Here is a 21,172-nt window from a genome sequence, read left to right on the forward strand (position 1 = left end):
TCCAAAATTTATTTTAGTACAGGAGAGTGGGAGTGGCTGGATCCAATCCCAGCCCCAGACTTTGTCAAAGGTGTAGAAGATTGGACAGGTAGAATTGAACCTTAATGCAATTTGTCCCACAGGATTATTGATGGAATTCTAGATAAATTTATATAAATACAGCCCTGATTGATTCTGATCATGATTTGACAGAATGGTTTGTTTCCACCACAGATTAAATTTAAAAAAAGAGAGTTATTTACTCCACAGTATAGGAGCTATAACAATTATTAGAATATAGTGATCTAGGAAGCAATTTGATGTCAACACAGCTTGCTGGAGTTGTTGGAGCCCGTTGCAGGCAGCGCCTCCAGATCCAGCAGGAACTGCCTTTCCTGTGCCAGGAGCAGGGCAGGTCCCGCTGCAGGAAAAGCCCCAGGCCAGCCCCAGCACAGGGAAGGGCTCGGGCACAAGGGCAGAGTGCCGTGCTGGGAGCTGTGCCAGGCAGAGCCTGAGGCACCAAAGGCACCTTGGCAGCAGCAGCTGCTTGCAGGGCATGGCCAGAAGCCTCCCTTGGCAGCCCGGCCTGGTGGCCAGCACTGCAGAGCTGCTGCCTCAGGGCTCATTTCTGCCTGGGCTCTGAAAAGCCACTTCTGCTCCAGGAGCCTGCCTGGGAAGCCATTGGCCCCAGCACCTTGGGGACAAGATATGAATGACAAAACTCTTCATGCCAGCAGAGACAAGGCAGGCGCAGAGGAAAGGGCAGAGCCAGGCCCAGGGGACAGGGCTGCCATGGTGGTGGCTGTGAGGTCACTGCCCCTGCAGCAGCCTGGCTGCCCTCAGCAGACATTCTGGCCAGAAGCTTTGTGAGGGCACCCAGCACAGCAGAGAACCCACACAACAGGAATTCTGTCCTTGGGGATGAGAGGGTTTCACTGGGTCAGGTTGCACAAAGCTCCTGCTTTTGGATAATTCCTGAGACGGGGAATCCAATTCTGTGGAAGAATGCAGTTGCAGTTTTGTGCCACTCTCATCATTGTAAAATATTTCCCCCTTCTAACAAATGTAAATCCACCCTCATTCAGTTGAAAGATATTGAGCCTTGTTCTGTCACTGCAAGATTTGGGAGAAAATAATTTCCACCACGATTCTTGTATTTTCACAGACCTTGGAGAGGACCCAAAAATCTCCCAAGATGGTGTTTGGAGGCCTCATCACATAACCAGCAGGAGGAGGCTGCAGACTCTGGGCTCAGTGGTGTGGAGACTGAGGACAGAACAGGAGTTGCCTGGGAGGGATTGAAGGGTGGTTTCACAGAGGCTGGAGTTTTTCTTCATTGTATAAAACAGAGAGAGGCACCATGTGCAGCTGGGGTAGTCCAGACTGGACACCAGGAGAAAGGAATTTCCCTGCCAGGGCAGGGCTGTGGTGCAACACATCACCCAGAAAAAGCCTGGAGCAGCCCAAGGCTTTGTGTGGGCAGGCAGAGGCAGGCAGGAGGCAGAGCTGTCAGCAAAGGAAGGGGCCAGCCAGGTGGGGCAGCGGGGGATGAGGACAGCCTGCAGGGACAGAGGCACAGGATTGCTCAGCATCAGAAACACCTTTTCCTTGCTTGTCCCCAGCTGTCATCACTGCCTCCAGTGTTCTGCTTTACCTGGAACATGGGGATACTTTTTTAGTCCTGTCCCTCAAAAGGATCTATTTTAAGTATGAGAAACTTCAGTGTTTCACTCCCTTTTGAGTCCCTGAGAAGTTTTTTTAGCACACTCTGAAGGACTGAGTCTGATGCAAAGAGCAGCAAAGCCCCAGAGGGCGATTAAAGTCCTGGTGCTGTGTCTGTGCTGCTGAGCTGGGCCGGGCTCCTGGCCCAGAGGCAGCTCCTGGCAAGGGCAGCGCTGCAGAGAGACAGCTCTGGCCAGGAGCAGCTCCTGGGCACAGCCCAGCAGGGCTGGGGCACTGCCAGGGCAGCTCAGGGACACCAGCAGGGCACAGGCAGAGCTGACAGGGCTCAGCACTGTCAGGGGCTGGGGGATGTCCCAGAAGGGGCTGTGTCACAGCAGCACCTCTGTGGCTGTGTCATGGAGGCACAGAGCAGCTGTGATGTCAGCAAGGGGTGTGTGACAGCACAGAGTAGGCTGTGTGAGGTCACAGGTTGGGCTATGACATCACAGAGTTTGTTGTGTGAGGTCATTGAGCAGCTACAGCATCATAGAGGGGATTCTCTGTGACATCACAGAGCAGGCTGTGACATCATGGCATGGCTGTATGACATCATAAAACAGGCTGTGATGTCAAAGTGTGTGCTGTGACATTACAGAGTGGCAGTATGACATCACAGAGAGGGTTTTGTGACATCACTGAGGGTGTTGTGACATCACAGAACTGTCTGTGATGTCATAGAGTATGGTGTATTATAGAGTAGGGTGTGAGGCCATGGAGCAGAGTCTGCCGTCATGGAGGGTGGCTCTGTGACATAAGAGAGTGGGTTGTGACATCACCAGGTGATGGAGCAACATCATAGAGCCAGGTGTGCAATCACAGAACAGACTGTGACATCACAGGGTGTCTTTGTGACATCACAGGGTGTCTTTGTGACATCACCAAATCTTCTGTGACATCACAGAGCAGCTTTATGATATCACAGACTGATATCCCAGCACTGGCCCTGTGATACCATGAAGGGGCTTTGTGACATCACAGAGCAGCTGTGTGGGTCATCACTGAGTTGCCAGTGATTTCATAGAGTAGGCTCTGTGACATCATAGCTGGACATCATAGAATGGATTCTGCCATCACAGGGTATCTGTGTCACATCACAGAGGGGTTGTGACATCATAGAATGGCTGTGTGACATCCAGGATAGGTTGTGTGATATCACAACATTATCTGTGACATCATAATGAGGGCTGTGACATCACAAATGGGCTGTGTGACATCACTGGGGTTTTGTGACATCACAATGGGCTGTGTGACACCACAGGGGCTTTGTGACATCACAGGGAATGTGTGACATCACAATGGGCCTGTGTGATGTCACAGGGGGTTGTGTGACATCACAGGGGCTGTGTGAGGTCACTGGGGAGGTCACTCTGCCCCAGCCCCCCTCACAGCTCCCCCAGAGCAGTCCAAGGCTGCTCGTGCACAGCGGGGTCCCCTGTCCCCCCGGGTCCCCCCGCCCCCGGCGCCGCAGCCTCCCCCAGAGGATGTTCCACGGGATCGACCCCAGAGCCTGACACGGGGACGGGGTCCGGGGCTGTGGGGGTGGGACAGGGGCACAGGGACCCCCCAGCAGCGTCCCTGTGTCCCCCAGGGCCAGAGCCTGGGCCAGGGCTCCTTCACCCTGCTGTCAACGAGGGCTTGAGAATGCTGAAAAAATCCCCAGCAAGAGATCAGCAACAACCAGATTTAATATTAAGCGACAGCATCACAAAGTTCCTTGGCAAGAGTCACTCTGCTCCTGACTGGACACTTCAGGCACACCGGGGGAACAAAGCAACAACAAAACCAAACCAAATCCAGGCAAATAAAGCAGAAATGAACCAAGAACGGTCCCTGTGTGTGACACAAGGACAGTGAGGACAACGATAAAAGGAATATGATCTAAAAGCTGAACAGAGCTCAAACTTAACAGGACTTAACTAATACCTTAACCTTAACTTCTCCCGTAAACTTAACAATTTAGTAAAAGAACAACACTTAACAGTCTTTAACCTCATTTATAACCTATGACTAAATAATTTAACAGTGGAATAACACTTAACAATAGTCATCTTAGCTAATAACTTAAACTAAACCTAACAAATTAGCAAAAGAGCAACTCTTAGAAGCAATTAACTTAGCTTAGACCTTGTGACTTAACCTCACCTACAGGCCTGACTGACTCAGCTATGCAAGGCACTCCAACCCCTCCGAGAGCAGCATTTCTGCCACATTTCCCCAGCACAGGCACTCCTGTGTGCACACAGACACAAAGAGTCAGTGCAAGGCACCTGTGACAAATTCCCCTGAGGGCAGGAAATGCTCCCTGTGGATGCTTTGGCATCTCCCCAGCGGGTGAAGGGTTGAGCCTGGAGGAGTGGGGGGATTGGCCCAGGCTCCCTCGTTGTTCAGGATCCCCGAGTGCAGCAAACGGGAGAGTTCCCGGCTGGGAGAGGCCCCACTCAGAGGGAGTCGCTGGCCCAGGAGAGCTCCAAGGGGCTCCTTTTGCAGCGCTGTTTGTAGGGCCCCAAGAGAGGGGCTGCAGTCACAGCAATGGTTCATCCTGGCCGCACTTGGCATCAACAGCTTTCTTTGGCACTGTGAGAACAGGGATGCTGTGCCACTGAGGGAACACAAACAGTTCCCAGGGCTGCTCCTACAGCAACCAGGAGCTGGTTGGGCACAGCAGTGCCTGGAGCAGACAGTGTTTGTGCTGAGCTGCAGAGGAGCTGAGCCCAGGGGCTGTTGGCCAAGGCCGAGGCCCAAGGAGCATTTCTGAGCTGGCAGGGCGGCCTGAGAAGGGGAGGGGGGAATGCAGCAGCACAGGGCCCATGGAACCAAGGGACCATGGTGACACTGTGGGGCCCTGTGACACCCAGGGACCATAGTGACACTGTGAGACCCTATAGTGCCAAAGGTCCATTGTGACATTGCAAGGCCTCATGGCACAATGGAGAGACCATTAAAAGACTTCACAGCCTCATGGAACCAAGGGGCCATTGTGACACACAATGGAGTCAGGGGATCATGGAGACCATTGTGACACTATGAGGCCCCATGGAATAAGCAAAGCATTGTGACTCTGAGAGGCCTCATAAAACCAGTGAGACCATTGTGACCCTGGGGGTCCCCACAGAACCAAGAGGACCATTGTGATCTTGTGGGGCCTTGTGAAAGCAAGAGGCCTTTGTGACACTGCAGGGCTGCATGGAGCCAAAGGTTCATTGTGACATTGTGGGGCCTGGTGTCATCAGTGGTCCATTGTGACACTGTGGAGCCAAAGGAGACCATTGTGACACTGCAAAACCCCGTGGTCCAAAGGTCCATTGTAACACTGCAGTCTCATGGAATAGAGGAGTCACGTGTCATTGTGGGGCCTGGGGAACCACAGAGACCATTGTGACACTGCAAGGCCTTATGGAATTGTTGGGACCATTGTGACATTCGGGGCCTTCTGCAACCCAGGAGCCATTGTGACATTGTGTGACCCCATTGAACCAAAGCACCATTGTAACACTGCAGGACCCCATGGAATCAAATCACCATTAGGACACTGTGGGGCCCCGTGGAACCAAGGGGACCATGGTGATACTGCAGGGCCTCTTAAAACCACGGCAACACAGAAGAGGTCTGGCTGGTTTGGCCTCCCATGGACTGCCTGACTGGTCCAACTGACCATGGCATGTTGAAGGCCTCTTCTCTTCTGCTGTTGAAACACTGGTGCTCCATACTTTCTTTCATATGGAAAAGATCTGTCCTTCTCCTGCAGGCATCCATGCCCAGAACTGGGATTTCATCTCCAGATTTCCTTATATCTAGGGATTATTCCCATAGGAATATTGCCAGGACAAGACTGGCTGACAACGGTTTCATGAGGGTCACCTCTCATCAGTCCCCAAATCTCTGGGGAAGGCTCCGTGCTTTCCTTCTTGTGGAAAGAACTGCCCTGCTTCTCCAGGCACCCATGGCTGAGATTGGGCTTCCACCTCCAAAATTCCCTACATCCAAAGACTGCTCCCAGACAAAATCTGCCATTGCTGACAAGTCTGGCTGGCCTAGTGAGACTCTCACCTGCCTTCCAAACACTGGGGCTCTGTGCTTTCCTTCCTATGGAAAAGAGCTGTCCTTCCTTTCCAGGTGCCCATGGCCAGAACTGGGATTTCACCTCCAACATTGCATCCTGTGACAGACTGCAGGAGATTGTTGGCTCAAAACATTTCATGTGTCGGGGAGGAATGGGCAGATCCAGCCTTGCCCTGCCCTGGAGCACTGCCCTGCCCTGGAGCACTGCCCTGCCCTGGAACCCCATTCCCCCCAGAGCCTCTCTCCCAGCCCAGCAGTGGCTGCCAGTCCCTGGCACAGCACAGGCAATGCTCCACAGCCACCTCTGGAGCCCCAGCCCAGCTCCTGAGTGACCAAATGACACCAAGTCCCATCTGGGGGAAGGGCCCAGCAAGACCAAGGGGTATTGAAGGCTGACCACAAGGCAAGCACACATCTTGACCCTACCTCCTCTTGGCATTTCCATCTGAACTGCTAGAGTCCAGGAGTTGGTAGCTCTGTCTGTGCTTCTATAAATCTTATTTTTCTTTCTCTCTTTCTGTGTCTACTTCTTCTATTTTTGTCCTCTTGCAAACTCTGACTAGCTTTAAATTGAACAGGTTTAGAGTTTGTGAAGTGGAACAGGGCAAGTTATTGCTTTGAGAAGTGTTTTTTGGTGATTGAATGATGCATTAAACATTTTTGACTAAATTTCTCTGATTTTCTAAAGTTGCCAGTAAAGGCTGTTTTGTTGTTTTGAGCTCCTCAGAATCTCTTGTTGGTATTGTTCCCGTGCACCCAACTTAGAGTACACAAACAACTGTAATTCCTTTTGAATGTCTCCTTGAGAGAGTTTTTTAGTGGATGGGGGTCAGGGCCTTTTCAATCCTGCTTGGCACAGCCCAGGCAGGGCTTTCCCAGCCACATTCCACACTCCATTGCCCAGCTGGAGCCGCTGGTGCCTCTGAGTTCTGCTGGCCCAGCCCCAGGGACGCTCTCCTTGTCTGCCCATTCCCCCACAGTCCATGGGCAGGGATGGCCTCAGTGGGGGCTGCTGACATCCTCAGCAACTTGGAGGCTGCTGCTGGATTTCACTGCTCCAGAGGCTTGTTCAGCCTTCAGCTCTTCAGTGCAGGAATTCAGTGTCCCAGGGCTCATTCACATTCAGAACACCTTAACAAGCCAAGCCTCTGGGGATAGTTGTTTTCAAATCAATTTTTTTCAAATAAACCTTTCAAATAATTGTGGTTAATTAGACTGATTTCAGGAGTGTATTCAAACTGAATACATTCTACTTTCAAGGACAGTGAGAAAACATTTTTAGGTCCTGTTTAGTTTTTTTTTTCCTGTTAATAAACGGATATGTGCAATCTCCAATTGATATTGAATCCAAGTACCTCCTCATGCAGATATGAAAATCAAGGCCCTCCATGGCTGACAATCAATCAGACTCTGTCCCTACCCCCACCCCACCATTTCCCCCATCCAAGCCCTGGCACTCAGAGCAGCCCTATGCAAATCTGAGCTCCCTCCAGCCCAGGCTGGACCTGCAGGTTTCAGCTCCTTGGCTCCAACTCCCACCTGCTTTCCTTGGAGAAGGAGCTGCCCGAGACACAGAGGGATGTTCATTTCTTGTCAGCCAACAAAGCCAAGGGAAGGCACAGCTCCATCAAATGCAAAAGTCATTCTTCTCCCTGGCTCTGCCCTGGCCCTGATCCCCACAGCCTGTCCTGTGTCCTTCATCCCTCATTTGCCAGGCACTTTCTGGGACAAGGGAGCTCTGCTCTGGCTATGGAGGGAGGTCCAAGTGCAGCCACTGGAGAGGGAACCACAACTCATCAGGTTTGTGCCCTTTGAGGAATCAGGAATTGGTGAGACTCAGAGGCACATAAAGGTTTCTCTTCATGACCAACATAAAAAATGTGAATGTGGTAAAATTTATGAAACAGCAAAACACTTTCTTCAGCTCCTTTTGATATCCCAGAAACATCTGACATGTTCACCACCAACAAAGGATTGCCATACAGGAAGGATTTTAGACAAAGACATAAGAAGAGGTGATAGAAAAGATAAAACTAAAACTAAGATGTTGACCAAGGAGGTATTTAAACTTCTGAAAGATTGGGATACTCCCCAAGTATCCCAAAGAACCTCAAAGCATGAAGCCAGTCAAGGCAGATGCATTGGAATGACCAGAGAACATCTGCAGGAGGAAAACTGGGAGCAAGAGGAAGGACAAAGCTCCAGCTGCTCTAAATGAAGAGATGTCGTTAGACATGGCCATTTAAACAACAGAGCTGAAAACACCTTAAGGAAGGTGGTCATGTAATATTAGAGTGAATGTTAGTGCCAAAAGTAGAGGGGAAGATCAGTATTTTTCGTCCTACCATCAGGAGAAGAATCCATGAGATCCAGGAAATTCCTGTTCCTCCCAGGAAAACTTTGCCATTTTTTCAAAACTCCAATGACCCAGATAAAAAAGATTTGCAAGTATATTATGAAAGTAATAGGTATTAAAACCTGTGCCCCTTTCCAGGCAGACATCAGTTGTGTGCCCATGAACAGGCAGTGCCACTTGTGCCCTGAGGTGCCCAGCTGGGATTGGATCTCTCTGAGAGCACCTGAGGGAGAGCAGAGCACCTTGCAAGCTGCAGGTCCCTGACAGCCCCACAGGGCTCCTGTCCCATCAACATCTGCTCTGCTCCAGTGTGAAACAGGGCCCAGCATGGTGCTGGGATCATCAGAGAGCTGAGGTGTGTGCTGGAATTCAATGCCCTCCCCATCCCACAGCAGCCCTGCATTTCCCTGCTGCAGCCTTGGTCTGCAGCACAGCCATGGAGGCTCTTTGGGCTCCTGACTGTTCCTGCAGCCCCCAAGGGCAGCTGAGCTCTGCCTGTGGCACAGTCAGCCCTGGCCAGCGCAGGCCATGCTCAGCAATTGCTTGTGTGTGCCTGGCCTTGCTGTCAGCCCCGGCAGCGGCTGCGTGGCCCCTTGGTGGCCCTGTGCTGGCCCAGCCATGGTGGCCCAGCCCCTGTGCAGGCCCAGCCCAGGCCAGGAGCATTGCGGCTGGGAACGGCCCCTGTGCCGTGGTGCCCACAGCAGCCTTGGGGCTCTGTGCCCCACGGCCTCCCTGCTGGGCAGCCTCTGCCAGCTCCTGCACAGCCCCTGGCACCTGTGGGCCTGCACAGACAGCCCTGCCCCGGGCTCTGCCGGCCTCTGGGCCAGCAGAGAGGCCGGCCAGGGCTGGCCATGGCCGGGAACAGGCCCTGAGCCCCGCAGGAGGATGGAGCTGGGCCACAGCCAAACTCAGCCCAGGGCAAAGCTGGGCTCAGCAGCCAGGGCTGCCAAGGGCTGGGCACAGAGGCTGGCGGTGACAAATGTCCTGGGCCCCCTCCCTGCTCTGTCCGTGCCCCCAAGGGCACAGAGCAGCCTCCTCTCTGGGGCACTTGCCTGTTTTCAATGCCTTGCACAGGCGCTGGCCCTGCCCCACAAGGGCTGGCCTGAGTCCTGCCCCTGCACGCTCAGCCAGGCTGAGATGGACACTGATGGTTTCTGGGGCAGGCTCTCTGAGCCCAGCCCAGCTCCCTGCAAGCTCTGCCAGCTGCCCTGAGCTCTGGGCAGCACCAAGGGCCTCTCCCCAGCCCAGCCCAGCCGGCTCTGGCCCCACAGCTCTGCTCAGGCCAGGCTGCTCTGGCCACTGACCCCACGGCCTAAGCCCCTGCCAAGGGCACAGCAGCAGCTGCAGCTCACACAGGACTCAGCCCCAGCCATGGCGGAAGGTGCTGGGCCAAGGCCAAAGGGGGCTCCCTGGCTGCCCTGCTCCCCTCTGGCTCAGGTGCTGAGAGCTCTGCAGCCCCTGCTGCCATCCCATGTGCCCAGGGCAGCACAAGAGCCCCGGCCTTGGGGCCCTCAAGAGCTGCTCCGGCTCCAGGCCCAGGGCCCATCCCAAAGCTGGGGCAGCCACAAAGCTGTGCCCATTGCTGATCATTGCTGCTCTGATGGGGATGGATCCTCAGCCCCTTGGAGGTTGATGATGAATTTTCCGACTCCCAAGGCCTCTTCTTTCTTGAGCTCTTCAGTTCAGGAATTCAGTGAGAAAAGCTCATAAACATTTGTTCAACATGCCCAAAGAAGAAAAGCCATTTGGAATAACAGAAGTTTTCAAGTTTTCTGTAATTAATTAGACAGATATCTGAAGTTTATTCAAAGTGTATATACTGTCTTGAAAACAATGCAGAGAGAACAGTTTTTTCTGTTTAATTTTTTCTCCTGTTTATAGATTTATATCAGCAATGTCCAGTTGATATTGACCCCCAGCACCTTCTAATGCAGACTGAATAGCTATGAAAATCAAGACCCTTCATGGCTGAGAGTCAATAAGACTGTGTCTCCTGCCCCCTCCCCACCATTTCCCTCATCCAACCCCTGACACTCCTATGGACCAGGAATGGTGTGGCCAGCAGGACCAGGACAGCAATTCTTCCCCTGTGCTCAGCACTGGTTGGGCAGCACTTTGGGTGCTGTGTCCAGTTCTGGGACCCCAAATTTAGCAAGAACGTGGAGGGGCTGGAGTGTGTCCAGAGAAGGGCAACAAGGATGGTGAAGGGTCTGGAGCAAAAATCCTGTGAAGAGAGGCTGAGGGAGCTGGGGTTGTTTATCCTGGAGAAGAGGAGGTCCGGGGGAGACAAGGTGGTGTCAGGGCACAGGTTGGACTTGATGATCTCCAAGGTCTTTTCCAGCCTTGCTGATTCTGGGATTCTCTGAAACCACCCTTGGAGCAGTTCCACAATGAGCCCTGGGCCTCCTCTTCAGAAGCTCCAGCAGCCCAGGTCCCTCAGCTTCTCCTGCCAGCCCCAAAGCCCATCCTGTCAGTCCTGCAGAGCCTCTGCAGCTCCTCCTCATTGCCCAGAACAGGGAGCCCCACAGGCAGACACAGCAGCCCAGATGTGCCCCCCTGGCATGGGGTGCCTCTGGCAAGGGAGCAGCACCAGGCACTGCAGGAGCCTGCAGACAATTCCTGCAGCACTTGGAGGATGATCCTGCTCCCCAAGGGATGTTCCCATGGTTCCAAGTCAAGAACTGCAATGGGGAGTGGGGCCAGAGAGGAAAGGGCAAACAGGGATGGGCTGTTTGCAGGGCAGGGAACAGGGCTAAGCAACAGTAAGAAAATTGTAGAAGGAAGAGTACAGAAAGCAAAGTTGAAGCAAAGGAAATGCTCAGGGCAGTTTGGGGGTGGCTGCCAGGCAGCCCTGGCTCTGAGCAACAGCGTCTGCAGTGGGACAGGCAAGTCCCAGTGCATGGGAACAAGCTTTCTGGCTGACTGCAGAGGCCAGGACAAAGCTGAGTGGTTTCCCTGGTGTCCCCCAGCCCTTGCTGGCCCCAAGGGCTGATGGCATTTGTGCTCCCTCAGGTTCATGTCCCCACAGCAGCAGCATGGGGGTGCTCCTGCCTGCTCTGTGCAATGCAAACAGGGGCTCCTGAGCCAGTGCTGCCGTGTCTGTGCCTGCAAGGCTGCGGCACCTCTGTGAGCTGGGGGAGAGGCCAGGGCTGCAGAGGGGGGATGTTGTTGGCAGCTCCATGAGGATGCTCTGGGACGCTGCCCTGGGCTGTGCAGTGCACTGGGGATGGATCAGCCCCTGCTCTGCTGCTCCTTCCCGTCTCTCCCAGGGCTCTTGCAGAGCCCCAGCCATGCTGTTTGCCCCCAGCCTGCCCACGGCCAGCCTGGGGCTGCTCACCCTGGGGCTTTTCTGTGCTGAGCATTGGCCTGGCCGTGTTCTTGAGAGAGCCTGGGCAAGGAGCCTGGAGCCCCCAGGGCCTGGCCTGAGGCGTCAGTGCTGCCCCAGCAGTGCCCATGGCCTGTCCCTGCTGCAGCCCTGGCACTGCCACCCCCAGGACTGTGCCCGGCCCCGAGAGCACTCAGGCCCTGCAGCAACACCAGGGCCACCAGGGCAGCGGGGCAGGGCCACGGCAGCAGCACTGGCAACACCAATTGCTGCTGCTGCTGCTGGGCACAGCTGCTGGGCCAGCACTGATCTGCCCCAGCTCTGCACACAGACATTGCTGCTGCAGCTCCAGAGATGGAACAAAAGGGCATCTCTGGAGAAAACTCTGCTCGGAGATCCTTTAATTCCTTTAAAGTCACCAAGAGTGGAGCCCCTTATTGACTCTTTCTGTAGCCACAGGAAAGGTGGAGACAAACAAAATGAGAAATGCCACAAATCGTGACATTTCTATGTGGACAATATGACAACTAAAACGAAGGAAAACGACCCCACAAAAAACCAACAAGAAGTATAAAAATGACTTTTATTACATGTGATTTGCAGAAATTGGCCAGCAGTTTAATGTTTCTGAAAGCATGCAGTCATCAGTCTCCTCACTGCAGCCTTGAGCTCCTGGTTCCTCAGGCTATAGATGAAAGGGTTCAGGGCTGGAGGCACCACTGAGTACAGAACTGACAGGGCCAGATCCAGGGATGGGAAGGACATGGAGGGGGGCTTCAAGTCAGAAAATATACCAGTGCTGAGGAAGAGGGAGACCACAGCCAGATGAGGGAGGCAGGTGGAAAAGGCTTTGTGCCGCCCCTGCTCAGAAGGGATCCTAAGCACAGCCCTGAAAATCTGCACATAGGAGAAAACAATGAACACAAAACAACCAAATACTAAATAGATGGAAAATGAAATAAGTCCAAGTTCCCTGAGGTGGGATTTGGAGCAGGAGAGCTTGAGGATGTGGGGGATTTCACAGAAGAACTGGCCCAGGGCATTGCCATGGCACAGGGGCAGGGAAAATGTATTGGCCGTGAGCATGAGAGCATTGAGAAAGCCACTGGCCCAGGCAGCTGCTGCCATGTGGGCACAAGCTCTGCTGCCCAGGAGGGTCCCGTAGTGCAGGGGTTTGCAGATGGACACGTAGCGGACGTAGCACATGATGGTCAGGAGAAAATACTCTGCTGAGATGAAGAACAGAAAGAAAAAGAGCTGTAGAGCACATCCTGTGTAGGAGATGGTCATGGTGTCCCAGAGGGAATTGTGCATGGCTTTGGGGACAGTGGTGCAGATGGAGCCCAGGTCGCTGAGGGCCAGGTTGAGCAGGAAGAAGAACATGGGCGTGTGCAGGTGGTGGCCGCAGGCTACGGCGCTGATGATGAGGCTGTTGCCCAGGAGGGCAGCCAGGGAGATGCCCAGCAAGAGGCAGAAGTGCAGGAGCTGCAGCTGCCGCGTGTCTGCCAATGCCAGCAGGAGGAAGTGGCTGATGGAGCTGCTGTTGGGCATTTCTGCTGTCTTGGCATGGGGATCTGTAGAAAAAGTAATCATGGAATAGTTGCATTAGGAGAGGATTTTAAATATCCCAGCACGGCTGGGGGCACTCTCCCCCCACTGCCTGCCCAGGGCTCTGCTGCCTGGAGCTGTCCCTGCCAGCAGCTGCTTCCATGTGCCCAGGGCTGGGTCCTGCCAGTGCTGCCAGAGCCCAGCCCAGCCCTGGGGGCTCAGCTCTGCCCTGCAGACCCCTCCCAGCTCTGGCACTGCCCAGGTGCAGCTCTGGCTCTGCAGGCTCTGATGGCAACGTCAGAGCAACCCTGAGCAGGCTGGAAAAGCGACGCTGATGCTGCCTTTAAGGTACACTGTGGTGATTGCTGTCACTGCCTGGTTTGTTCAGATTTGAGAAAATTGGTTTTATTTTTCTTCATCTGAACTGAGAGATTAATATCTATATGCAATTTCTGATCCAGGCAACCCACAGCAGTAGATTAAAAAAGCAGGATTTTCCCCTGACTAGCTGTGTTAGCTGTATAATCTACTTGTAAATGTTCGGCAGTTAAATGTTATGCTGGGAGCAATCCTGAACAATGCAGCATCCTCACCACACAAGAACACTCCCAAGCCTTACTAGCTGTCTCCTTCCAACCAGATCTTGTCCCCCAGTGCTGGGAGCAGCTCCTGGGCCGGCTGAGAGCTGTCCCTGGCAGGCAGCAGAGTCCCTGCCCCAGCACAGCGTCCTGGGCTGCAGGAGCCTGCTCTGCAGGACAGCCCTGGGCACCCCTGGCTGCTCTGCACCAGAGACAATCAGAGAATGTACTCACAGGGTCTGCAGGCATTGAGATGTTCCAGCTTTAGGAGATGGCTCCAGGAGCTGCAGCTGCATTGTCCTGTAGCCAGAGGTTCCTGTGCCAAGGGCTGGCAGTGATTCTGCCCCAGGCACTTCTCAGCACCTTCCCAGCCCTGACTGATTGAAGCTCTCTGTGCCTCTGGGCTGTGCCCAGGGTGGCTGCAGGCAGTGCCCCAGCCCTGCTGGGCTGGCAGAAGAGCTGCTCATCAAGAGAAATGTGCTTTTGAAGCTCTTCTTGCTTACCAGGAGCTGCCTCTTTGCCAGGAGCCCAGCCCAGCTCAGCAGCACAGACACAGCAGCAGGACTTTAATGACCCTCTGGGGCTTTGTGCTCAGGCCCTGAACATCAGTCCCTGAGAGGCAGCTGAAGAATCCTCTCCAGAACTCCAAGTCAGAATCCAACTCCAAAGTTTCTTGGACTTTTAATGGGTCCCACTGAGGGACACAACTGAGAAAGTGTCCCCAGGCCCTAGGCAGAGAAGAGAACTGGAGGCACTGATGACAGGTGGGAGCAAAAAGAAGCCAAGTCTTGGTGGCCTGGGGCACAGCAGCAGGGTCTGTGCCACCAAGGGCTGGGAGGAGACACCTTGTCCTGAGGCCCTGGGGCCTCCTGGCACAGCCCCAGCCAGGCTGGGCACTGTCAGCCCCTTGTCCTGCCCTCAGCATCCCCCCCTAGCCCATACCCCAGTGGCCTCAAGGATCTGCTGGAAGGAGTCCCTGGGGAGCCTTGCTCAGCAATGGCCCTGGGGGCTCCTGAATGCTCCCACAGACTGCAGGTTTTTCAAATGACTTTGGGTTTGGCTTTTACCTTGACTTTCTGAGAGGTTTGTGCAATCATGGCTTCCAATTATGTGCTGTAATTAGTCCCTGGAGAGGCTTTGTCAGTAGCAACACTCACTGGGTCTCATTAATGCTTCAGGGTACTTCAGTTATTTTAAGGTACTTGGTGTTTCCCTTTTGATACAGACTCTGGGAGAGGTTTCTGCAATCATGGCCCCAATTATCTGCTTTAACGAGTCCCTTGAGAGCTTTGCACTGACACTCAGTGGGGCTCATTAATACTTTGAGATACTCAAGGTTTTTAAAGTCCTTTGAATTTTCCTTTTCACACTGAGTCTTTGAGAAGTTTTTGTGCCATCCTGGCCTCCAATTCTCTCCTCTAATGTGTCGATGAGAAACCTGTGATGGGGATGGACCTCAGTGGGTCCCATTCAGGCTTTGAGACACTTTGGATGTTTCCTCTGACTTTGACTCCTGGACAGGTTTGTACAATCTCCTCTCAGGGCCTGAAGTTCCAGGGTGTGGGAACTCAGTACATCACTCCGGATGTCCAGAACTACCGAGACAACCCTTGGGGGGCTCGGAGGCCCTGGAATGTTGCCAGAAGTACCTGGTGGCTTGACTTTGATCCTTTTAAAGAAATGACACCTGAAGGTGAGGAGATGAGAGAGTTTCAAGTCTGAATGGTGAGGGGATGTTATTCACTTGTTAGAACTTAAGTTAGAATGCACTGTACAGGGGGGTTTTATGTGTTGTACAGGGGGGTCTAGAATTCTGTGCATGGATCAGGAGTCCCAAGATGGAGGAATTTGGGCGTGACCTGTCCTTCTTCTTTCTTCTCCTTGACATCCATGTTCAGGATGATGTTGGCATGTGTGGATTGGTTCATAGAAAGAATACACTTGCCAACAAGGGCAGAAAGTATTGGGAAGTAAAGGTAAATATCTAATACGTAATTTTCATTATAAAAGAGACAACCGCCTCGTGGGCGGGAGAGAGTGCCTTTGGCTGTCTTGCTGATTGGACCTCGGCTGGACAGACAGAAAATCTTTGTAGATAAGAAATAATAAACTCGACTGAAGACCTAAAAGCAAGAGTCCAGACTCCTTCTTCGAGAGCGTGGCCTACCCAGAATCACTTTTCCCGTGCTGGGGCAGAGACAAGTAACAGCCGACCCCGGCACCAGGGCTCAGCTCTAAATGCACCACGGGGCTTATTAGCATCAAGCAAGTACTGACAAACCTTGGCTCTGCCTTGATTTCCCTCTGCTCTAGTGCTGTTCATCAGGAAGTTTTCCTGCTGGAGAAATATTTCAAAGATTTTCTAGTAAATATGTATTCCTATTTTCAAGGATGTCTTTTATTATTTTTTTTTATTACACAAGAGGTGATTGAAGCATTCTGTGACTGATATTGATCCAGGGACTCTCCTAAGGAGGTCTGGCCTGGTCAGAGAAGCTGTGCCTTGAGCTCTGACCCAGTGTGGACAACCTTGCTCCACATTCCCCATCCCCATCCTGTCTCCCCTCACTTACTTGGGATCTCCTTTGCTTGGAGATCTGACTGCACACAGCCAAAGAGGGGTTTTGTCTTTTTAATTCTTTGAAGCAATCTAAAACTCTTGAGTTTCTCTGTTGAAAACATAGACCATCCTCAAGGCTGTGCCAAGCCCAAGGTGCCACCAAGGCCACCAAGGCCACTCCAGGCCTGCCCTGGGCCAGCTGTGAGGGTGGATCATCATCCCAACCTGCACTGGGCCATTGCAAAAAGCGAAATTCTGCTTAGGTTGATGTTGATTTCTGTTAGGGACCGGATACCCCCATACCCCAGAGACAATATTTTCTAAAATGTCCTTGTTGACCACACCAGAAACATATTTTTGGGCCCTGTAATTGTTGCTGGGGGAATGTAAAGGGGAATGACATGGCCACTAGGGCCTCTGCAACTCCTTGCCCAATGGCCTGGGCTTGTACGGCCGCTCTGTCTTCTGTGGTCCTGAGGCAATTACAGCCTAAGTCATCTGCAGGAGTGTGGGTTCCATCTCTAGTGGAAGGGCACGCAGCCCTTTCTTACATTCCAGGTTGACATTGGCTACCCCCAATGAGTTTAGTAATGAATTTTGAATCTTTTCATCCTGGACTTGTTTCTCTAGTGCCTGTTTAAGGCAATCAATAAATTTCATGCAGGGCTCTCCGGGTTCTTGTCTTACGTTTACATAGTCCAAACTGGGGGTGCTACCATCCGGTACCTGAATTAAAGCTTTCAAAGCCATCTCTTTTATATTGTCCAATACTTCTCTGGGGATACCTGCTGCTTGATCATCTGGCAGGCTGTGTTGTCCTTCTCCAGCTAGATGGCTGATCGTCAACTGCGCCCTTGCCTCATTATTAGCATAGTCTGCTATTAATTGATTTAGTAAACACTTCCATCCCCTTTTCCCACAGGGTGTATTCTGTAGGTGATAAAAATATGGTCATAATATATTTTAAAGCATAGGGGGTTACATGTGCTGTAAACATGGCCTTAATTAGGCCATTAAAACAAGGTGAGTCCTGCCTATAGTCTTTAGCTGCCCTACACAGCTCCTTGATTTCCCCGTAAACCAATGGCTGATACCTGGGATTCTGCTCCCTTCTTTCATAATGTCCTGGGGCAATGAGGAGTTTTAAGACTATTTGCCAGTCTCCTTCCTTAACTGCTTCCTTCCAGATCCTTTCCCAGGGATCTTCAAGGGTTGAGGGGAGAGGTGGCTCTGGGGTGTCCAAACTGTCTTCTGGGGAGGAAGAATAACTTGGAGTGGAAACACTTGGATTAGAAATAGTGTGACAGCCAGGCTTAGTATCCTTGACCATGGGGTTTATATTGTTGCTGGAGGGTGAGTAAAGGGTGCTGCCATTTTGTCATTTTCTGGAGCTGTGGCCCAAAGTGGAGGTGGAATGAATGACAGTGGAGGCGTGACCTGCAGTCACAGGGGTGGAGTCTGGAGGTTCGTTCAGAGTGGAAGAGAAGGTTGTGGGAGCAGGAAGTGGAGGAGCCAAGATGGAGGGAGGATGGCCAGGCTCCCGAGCCACATTCGGGCTTCTTCCATCTTGGGCCTCCAGGGCACAATGCTCCCAGACAGCGTGGCCATTGCCATCTTGGACCATCATGGAAAGTCCAAGAAAGGCAGGTTTCAGGGGAGTGCCTGGGTTAGGAGTGACTGATGGATCAGGTTTTTGACACACAGCTTGCTGGTGAAGGGTCTCAAGGATGGTGTAGAAGAAGGGGAGCATGCGGGGTGCAATGGGGTCCCTTTTGATCGAAAGGTTGTACAATTTAAATCCCACAGAGTCACAAAATTCGGTAGTATGGATTTCATCAGCATAAGTGTCTGGAAAACTTTGAATGATCCACCTCACAATTGATTTTAAATTGTTCTTTGAAAATATTTTGTCATGACCAGTGAGAATTAACTTAAAGTGTCCATATAAGCTCCTTTCTACTTTGGAACAACTGACCACCCATTTTTCTCCCTCTCCACCTTCGGGGGAACAGCCACCGGAATGCCCCAAATCAATTATGGGATGTGGATCTGTATTTTAAAAACACGGTGGCAAAATGGATAATAAATGTCCTGCATTTTCCCAAACCCACCTGAAATCCTCCACAGGAGGAAACCGTCATCATCCCCACCAATGCTGGCTCAGGTCCCTCAAAGTGATGGGAAATCCACCGGGCCAGGCACAATCCACAGTCCCAGGAGCACCGGCCTATCTCTCAGCTAACCCCAGCTGACGCAGCTGAATGTCAGGGTCCCTGCTCAGGGGCCAGATGTCACAGTGAGGGTGGCTGGGACAAACCCCTCTGGTTCCCTGACTTCAGGGCGAGGGTGGCAAAAATGAAAAGGAGCGGGTTCAATGGAGTTGCCCAAAAAGAACTTCAATAATGGTGTGAAAAACAATAAACATGGAGAAGTTGAGCACAGTATGAAGGGCACTATCCAAAGACCTGAGATAAAGGGGAAGCAACAACATATACACTTGGGGCTAGAGAACTAGAACAATACCCATACAGGGGAAACGAGTAACCAGTAGGGAAGCAGAACTTGGACAACTTAGCATAACAACACTAAAGGCTTATGGGAGAACTCCCAAGTTCATCCTAAGTTAAATAAATGACTACCTGGCTTGAACCTCATGCCGGGTTCTTTTGGGGTAAAATCTGGCTGACTCTGAGTTACAGCCAGGCTAATTCCCACACTGCTGCTTCACACTGGCCCCTTGGGACCATGGGGCCCAACAGAGCCACAGTGATGTCCTTGGTTCCACAAGGCTCCACAGTGTCACAATGGTCCCTTGGATCCATGGTACTCTGCAGTGTCACAATGGCCCTGCATTTCACAAGACCCCACAGAGTCACAATGATCCCATGGTTCCTCAAGACCCCACAGTGTCACAATGATCCCATGGTTCCTCAAGTTCCGACAGTGTAACAATGCCCTTTGGCTCCACAATGCCCCACAATGTCTCAGTGGTCTCCACAGGAAGAAAACAGCCAAGCCCCAGGGGCAGATGAGAGGCAGTCACCAGAGGCCAAGGCTAACCAGATTTGACTGTATTGGCAGATTTTGTCTGGGAGAAAGCCTTGGATATAGGGAATTTTAGAAGTGGAATCCTAATTTAAGCCATGGGAGCCTAGACAAGAAAGATAGTTCTTTTCCATAGGAAGGAAAGCACGGAGCCCCAGTGCTTCACAGTCAGATGGGAAGTGGCCCTTGACATGTCAAATTCAGCGGGACCTGTCAGACAGGCTCCAGGAGGCTAAACCAGGAAGACCTGTTCCATGTTCCCTTGATTTCATGGGTCCCCACACCATCACAATGGTCTCCTTCATTCCATGAGGTCTGAAAATGTCACAATGGCTTCTTGGTTTCATGAGCCCCAACAGAGTCACAGTGATCCCTTGGCTCCGTGCGGCCCTGCTGTGTCACAATGGCTCCTTGTTTCTATGGGCCCCACAGTTTGATCATTGACCCTTGCTTCCACAGGGCCCCTGAACTGAACAATGGTTTCCTTGATTCCATGAAGTTCCACAGTCCCACCATAGTTTCCTTGGACCCGCATTGTCACAGTGACCCTTGGTTCCATGAGGTTCCGTAGTGTCACCGTGGTCGCTGTCAGAGGCTGGATGAGATCGATGTCCCGAGACACCTCGGGATGCTCGGAATGCCCATGTGGGGCCAGGGCCGGGTCAGGCCTTGGTTTGTGGTGGGACAGAGCCCCGCCCCCAGCCCTGGCAGAGCTGTCAATCACACAGCAGGGGCGGTGCTATCCCAGCTGTGATTGGCAGCAGAGCAGATGTTGATGGGACAGGAGCCCTGCGGGGCTGGCAGGGACCTGCAGCTTGCAAGGTGCTCTGCTCTCTCTCAGGTGCTCTCGGAGAGATCCAATCCCAGCTGGGCACCTCAGGGCACAAGTGGCACTCCCTGTTCATGGGCACACAGCTGATGTCTAGCAGGAAAGGGCTACAGATTTTAATACCTGTTAGTTTCATAATATACCAGAAACTAATTCTTATCTGGATTACTTGAGTATGTATAAGAAATGGCAAAGTTTTCCCACCAGGAACAGAAGTTTCCTGGATCTAATGGATTCTTTTACTGATGGCAGCAGAAAAAATACTGATCTTCCCCTCTACCTTTGCCAGCAATATTCAGTCTAGTATTTCACTGCCCTCTTCCTTCAGGTGTTTCCAGCTCTCCTGGTTAAATGGCCGTGTCTAAGGACGTCTCTTCATTTAGAGCAGCTGGATCTGTGCCCTTCCCCTTGCTCCCAGATTTCCTCCTGCAGCTGTTCTCTGGTCATTCCAATGTGTCTCCCTTCACTGGCTTCATGCTTTGAGCATCAGGGAGTTGCCCAAATTTTCAAAACTTTAAATACCTTCTTAGTCAGCATCTTAGTTATGTTTTTATCTTTTATATCACCTCTTCCTATGTCTTTGTCTAAAATCCTTTCCATATGGCAATCCCTTGTGGATGGTGGACCTGTCAGATGCTGCTGTCACAAGGAGCTGAGGGAAGTGTTTTAATGTTTATTAAATTTATTAAATTTTATAATGTTCACATTTTTTATATTGGCCATGAAGAGAAACCTTTCTGTGCCTCTGAGTTTCACCAGTTCCTGGTCCCTCAAAGGACATAAACCTGATCAGGTGTGGTTCCCACTCCAGTGGCTGCACTTGGACCTCCCTCCATAGCCAGAGCAGAGCTCTGTTGTCCCACAAAGTCCCTGGCAAAGGAGGGATGAAGGAAACAGGACAGGCTGTGGGGATCAGGGGCAGGGCAGAGCCAGGGAGAAGAATGACTTTTGCATTTGATGGAGCTGTGCCTTCCCCTGGCTTTGTTGGCTGACAATCAATGAACATCCCTCTGTCTCGGGCAGCTCCTTCTCCAAGCAAAGCAGGTGGGAGTTGGCACCAATGAGCTGAAAGCTGCAGGTCCAGCCAGGGCTGGAGGGACCTCAGATTTGCACGAGGCTGCTCTGAGTGCCAGGGCTTGGATGGGGGAAATGGTGGGGTGGGGGCAGGGAC

At 52.2% G+C, this 21,172-nt stretch overlaps 1 protein-coding gene across 1 annotated transcript; it reads right to left on the reverse strand.

Moving 5' to 3' along the window:
* Positions 1-12,059: 12,059 nt before the first annotated feature.
* LOC135292708 (olfactory receptor 14J1-like) lies at positions 12,060-12,992 on the reverse strand. Its single transcript, XM_064406813.1, has one exon. The coding sequence runs from the start codon at positions 12,990-12,992 to the stop codon at positions 12,060-12,062; it is 933 nt and encodes a 310-aa protein (XP_064262883.1).
* Positions 12,993-21,172: the final 8,180 nt, after the last annotated feature.

The sequence above is a fragment of the Passer domesticus genome, unplaced genomic scaffold, assembly GCF_036417665.1.
Source record: "Passer domesticus isolate bPasDom1 unplaced genomic scaffold, bPasDom1.hap1 HAP1_SCAFFOLD_44, whole genome shotgun sequence".
Taxonomy (NCBI): Eukaryota; Metazoa; Chordata; class Aves; order Passeriformes; family Passeridae; genus Passer; species Passer domesticus.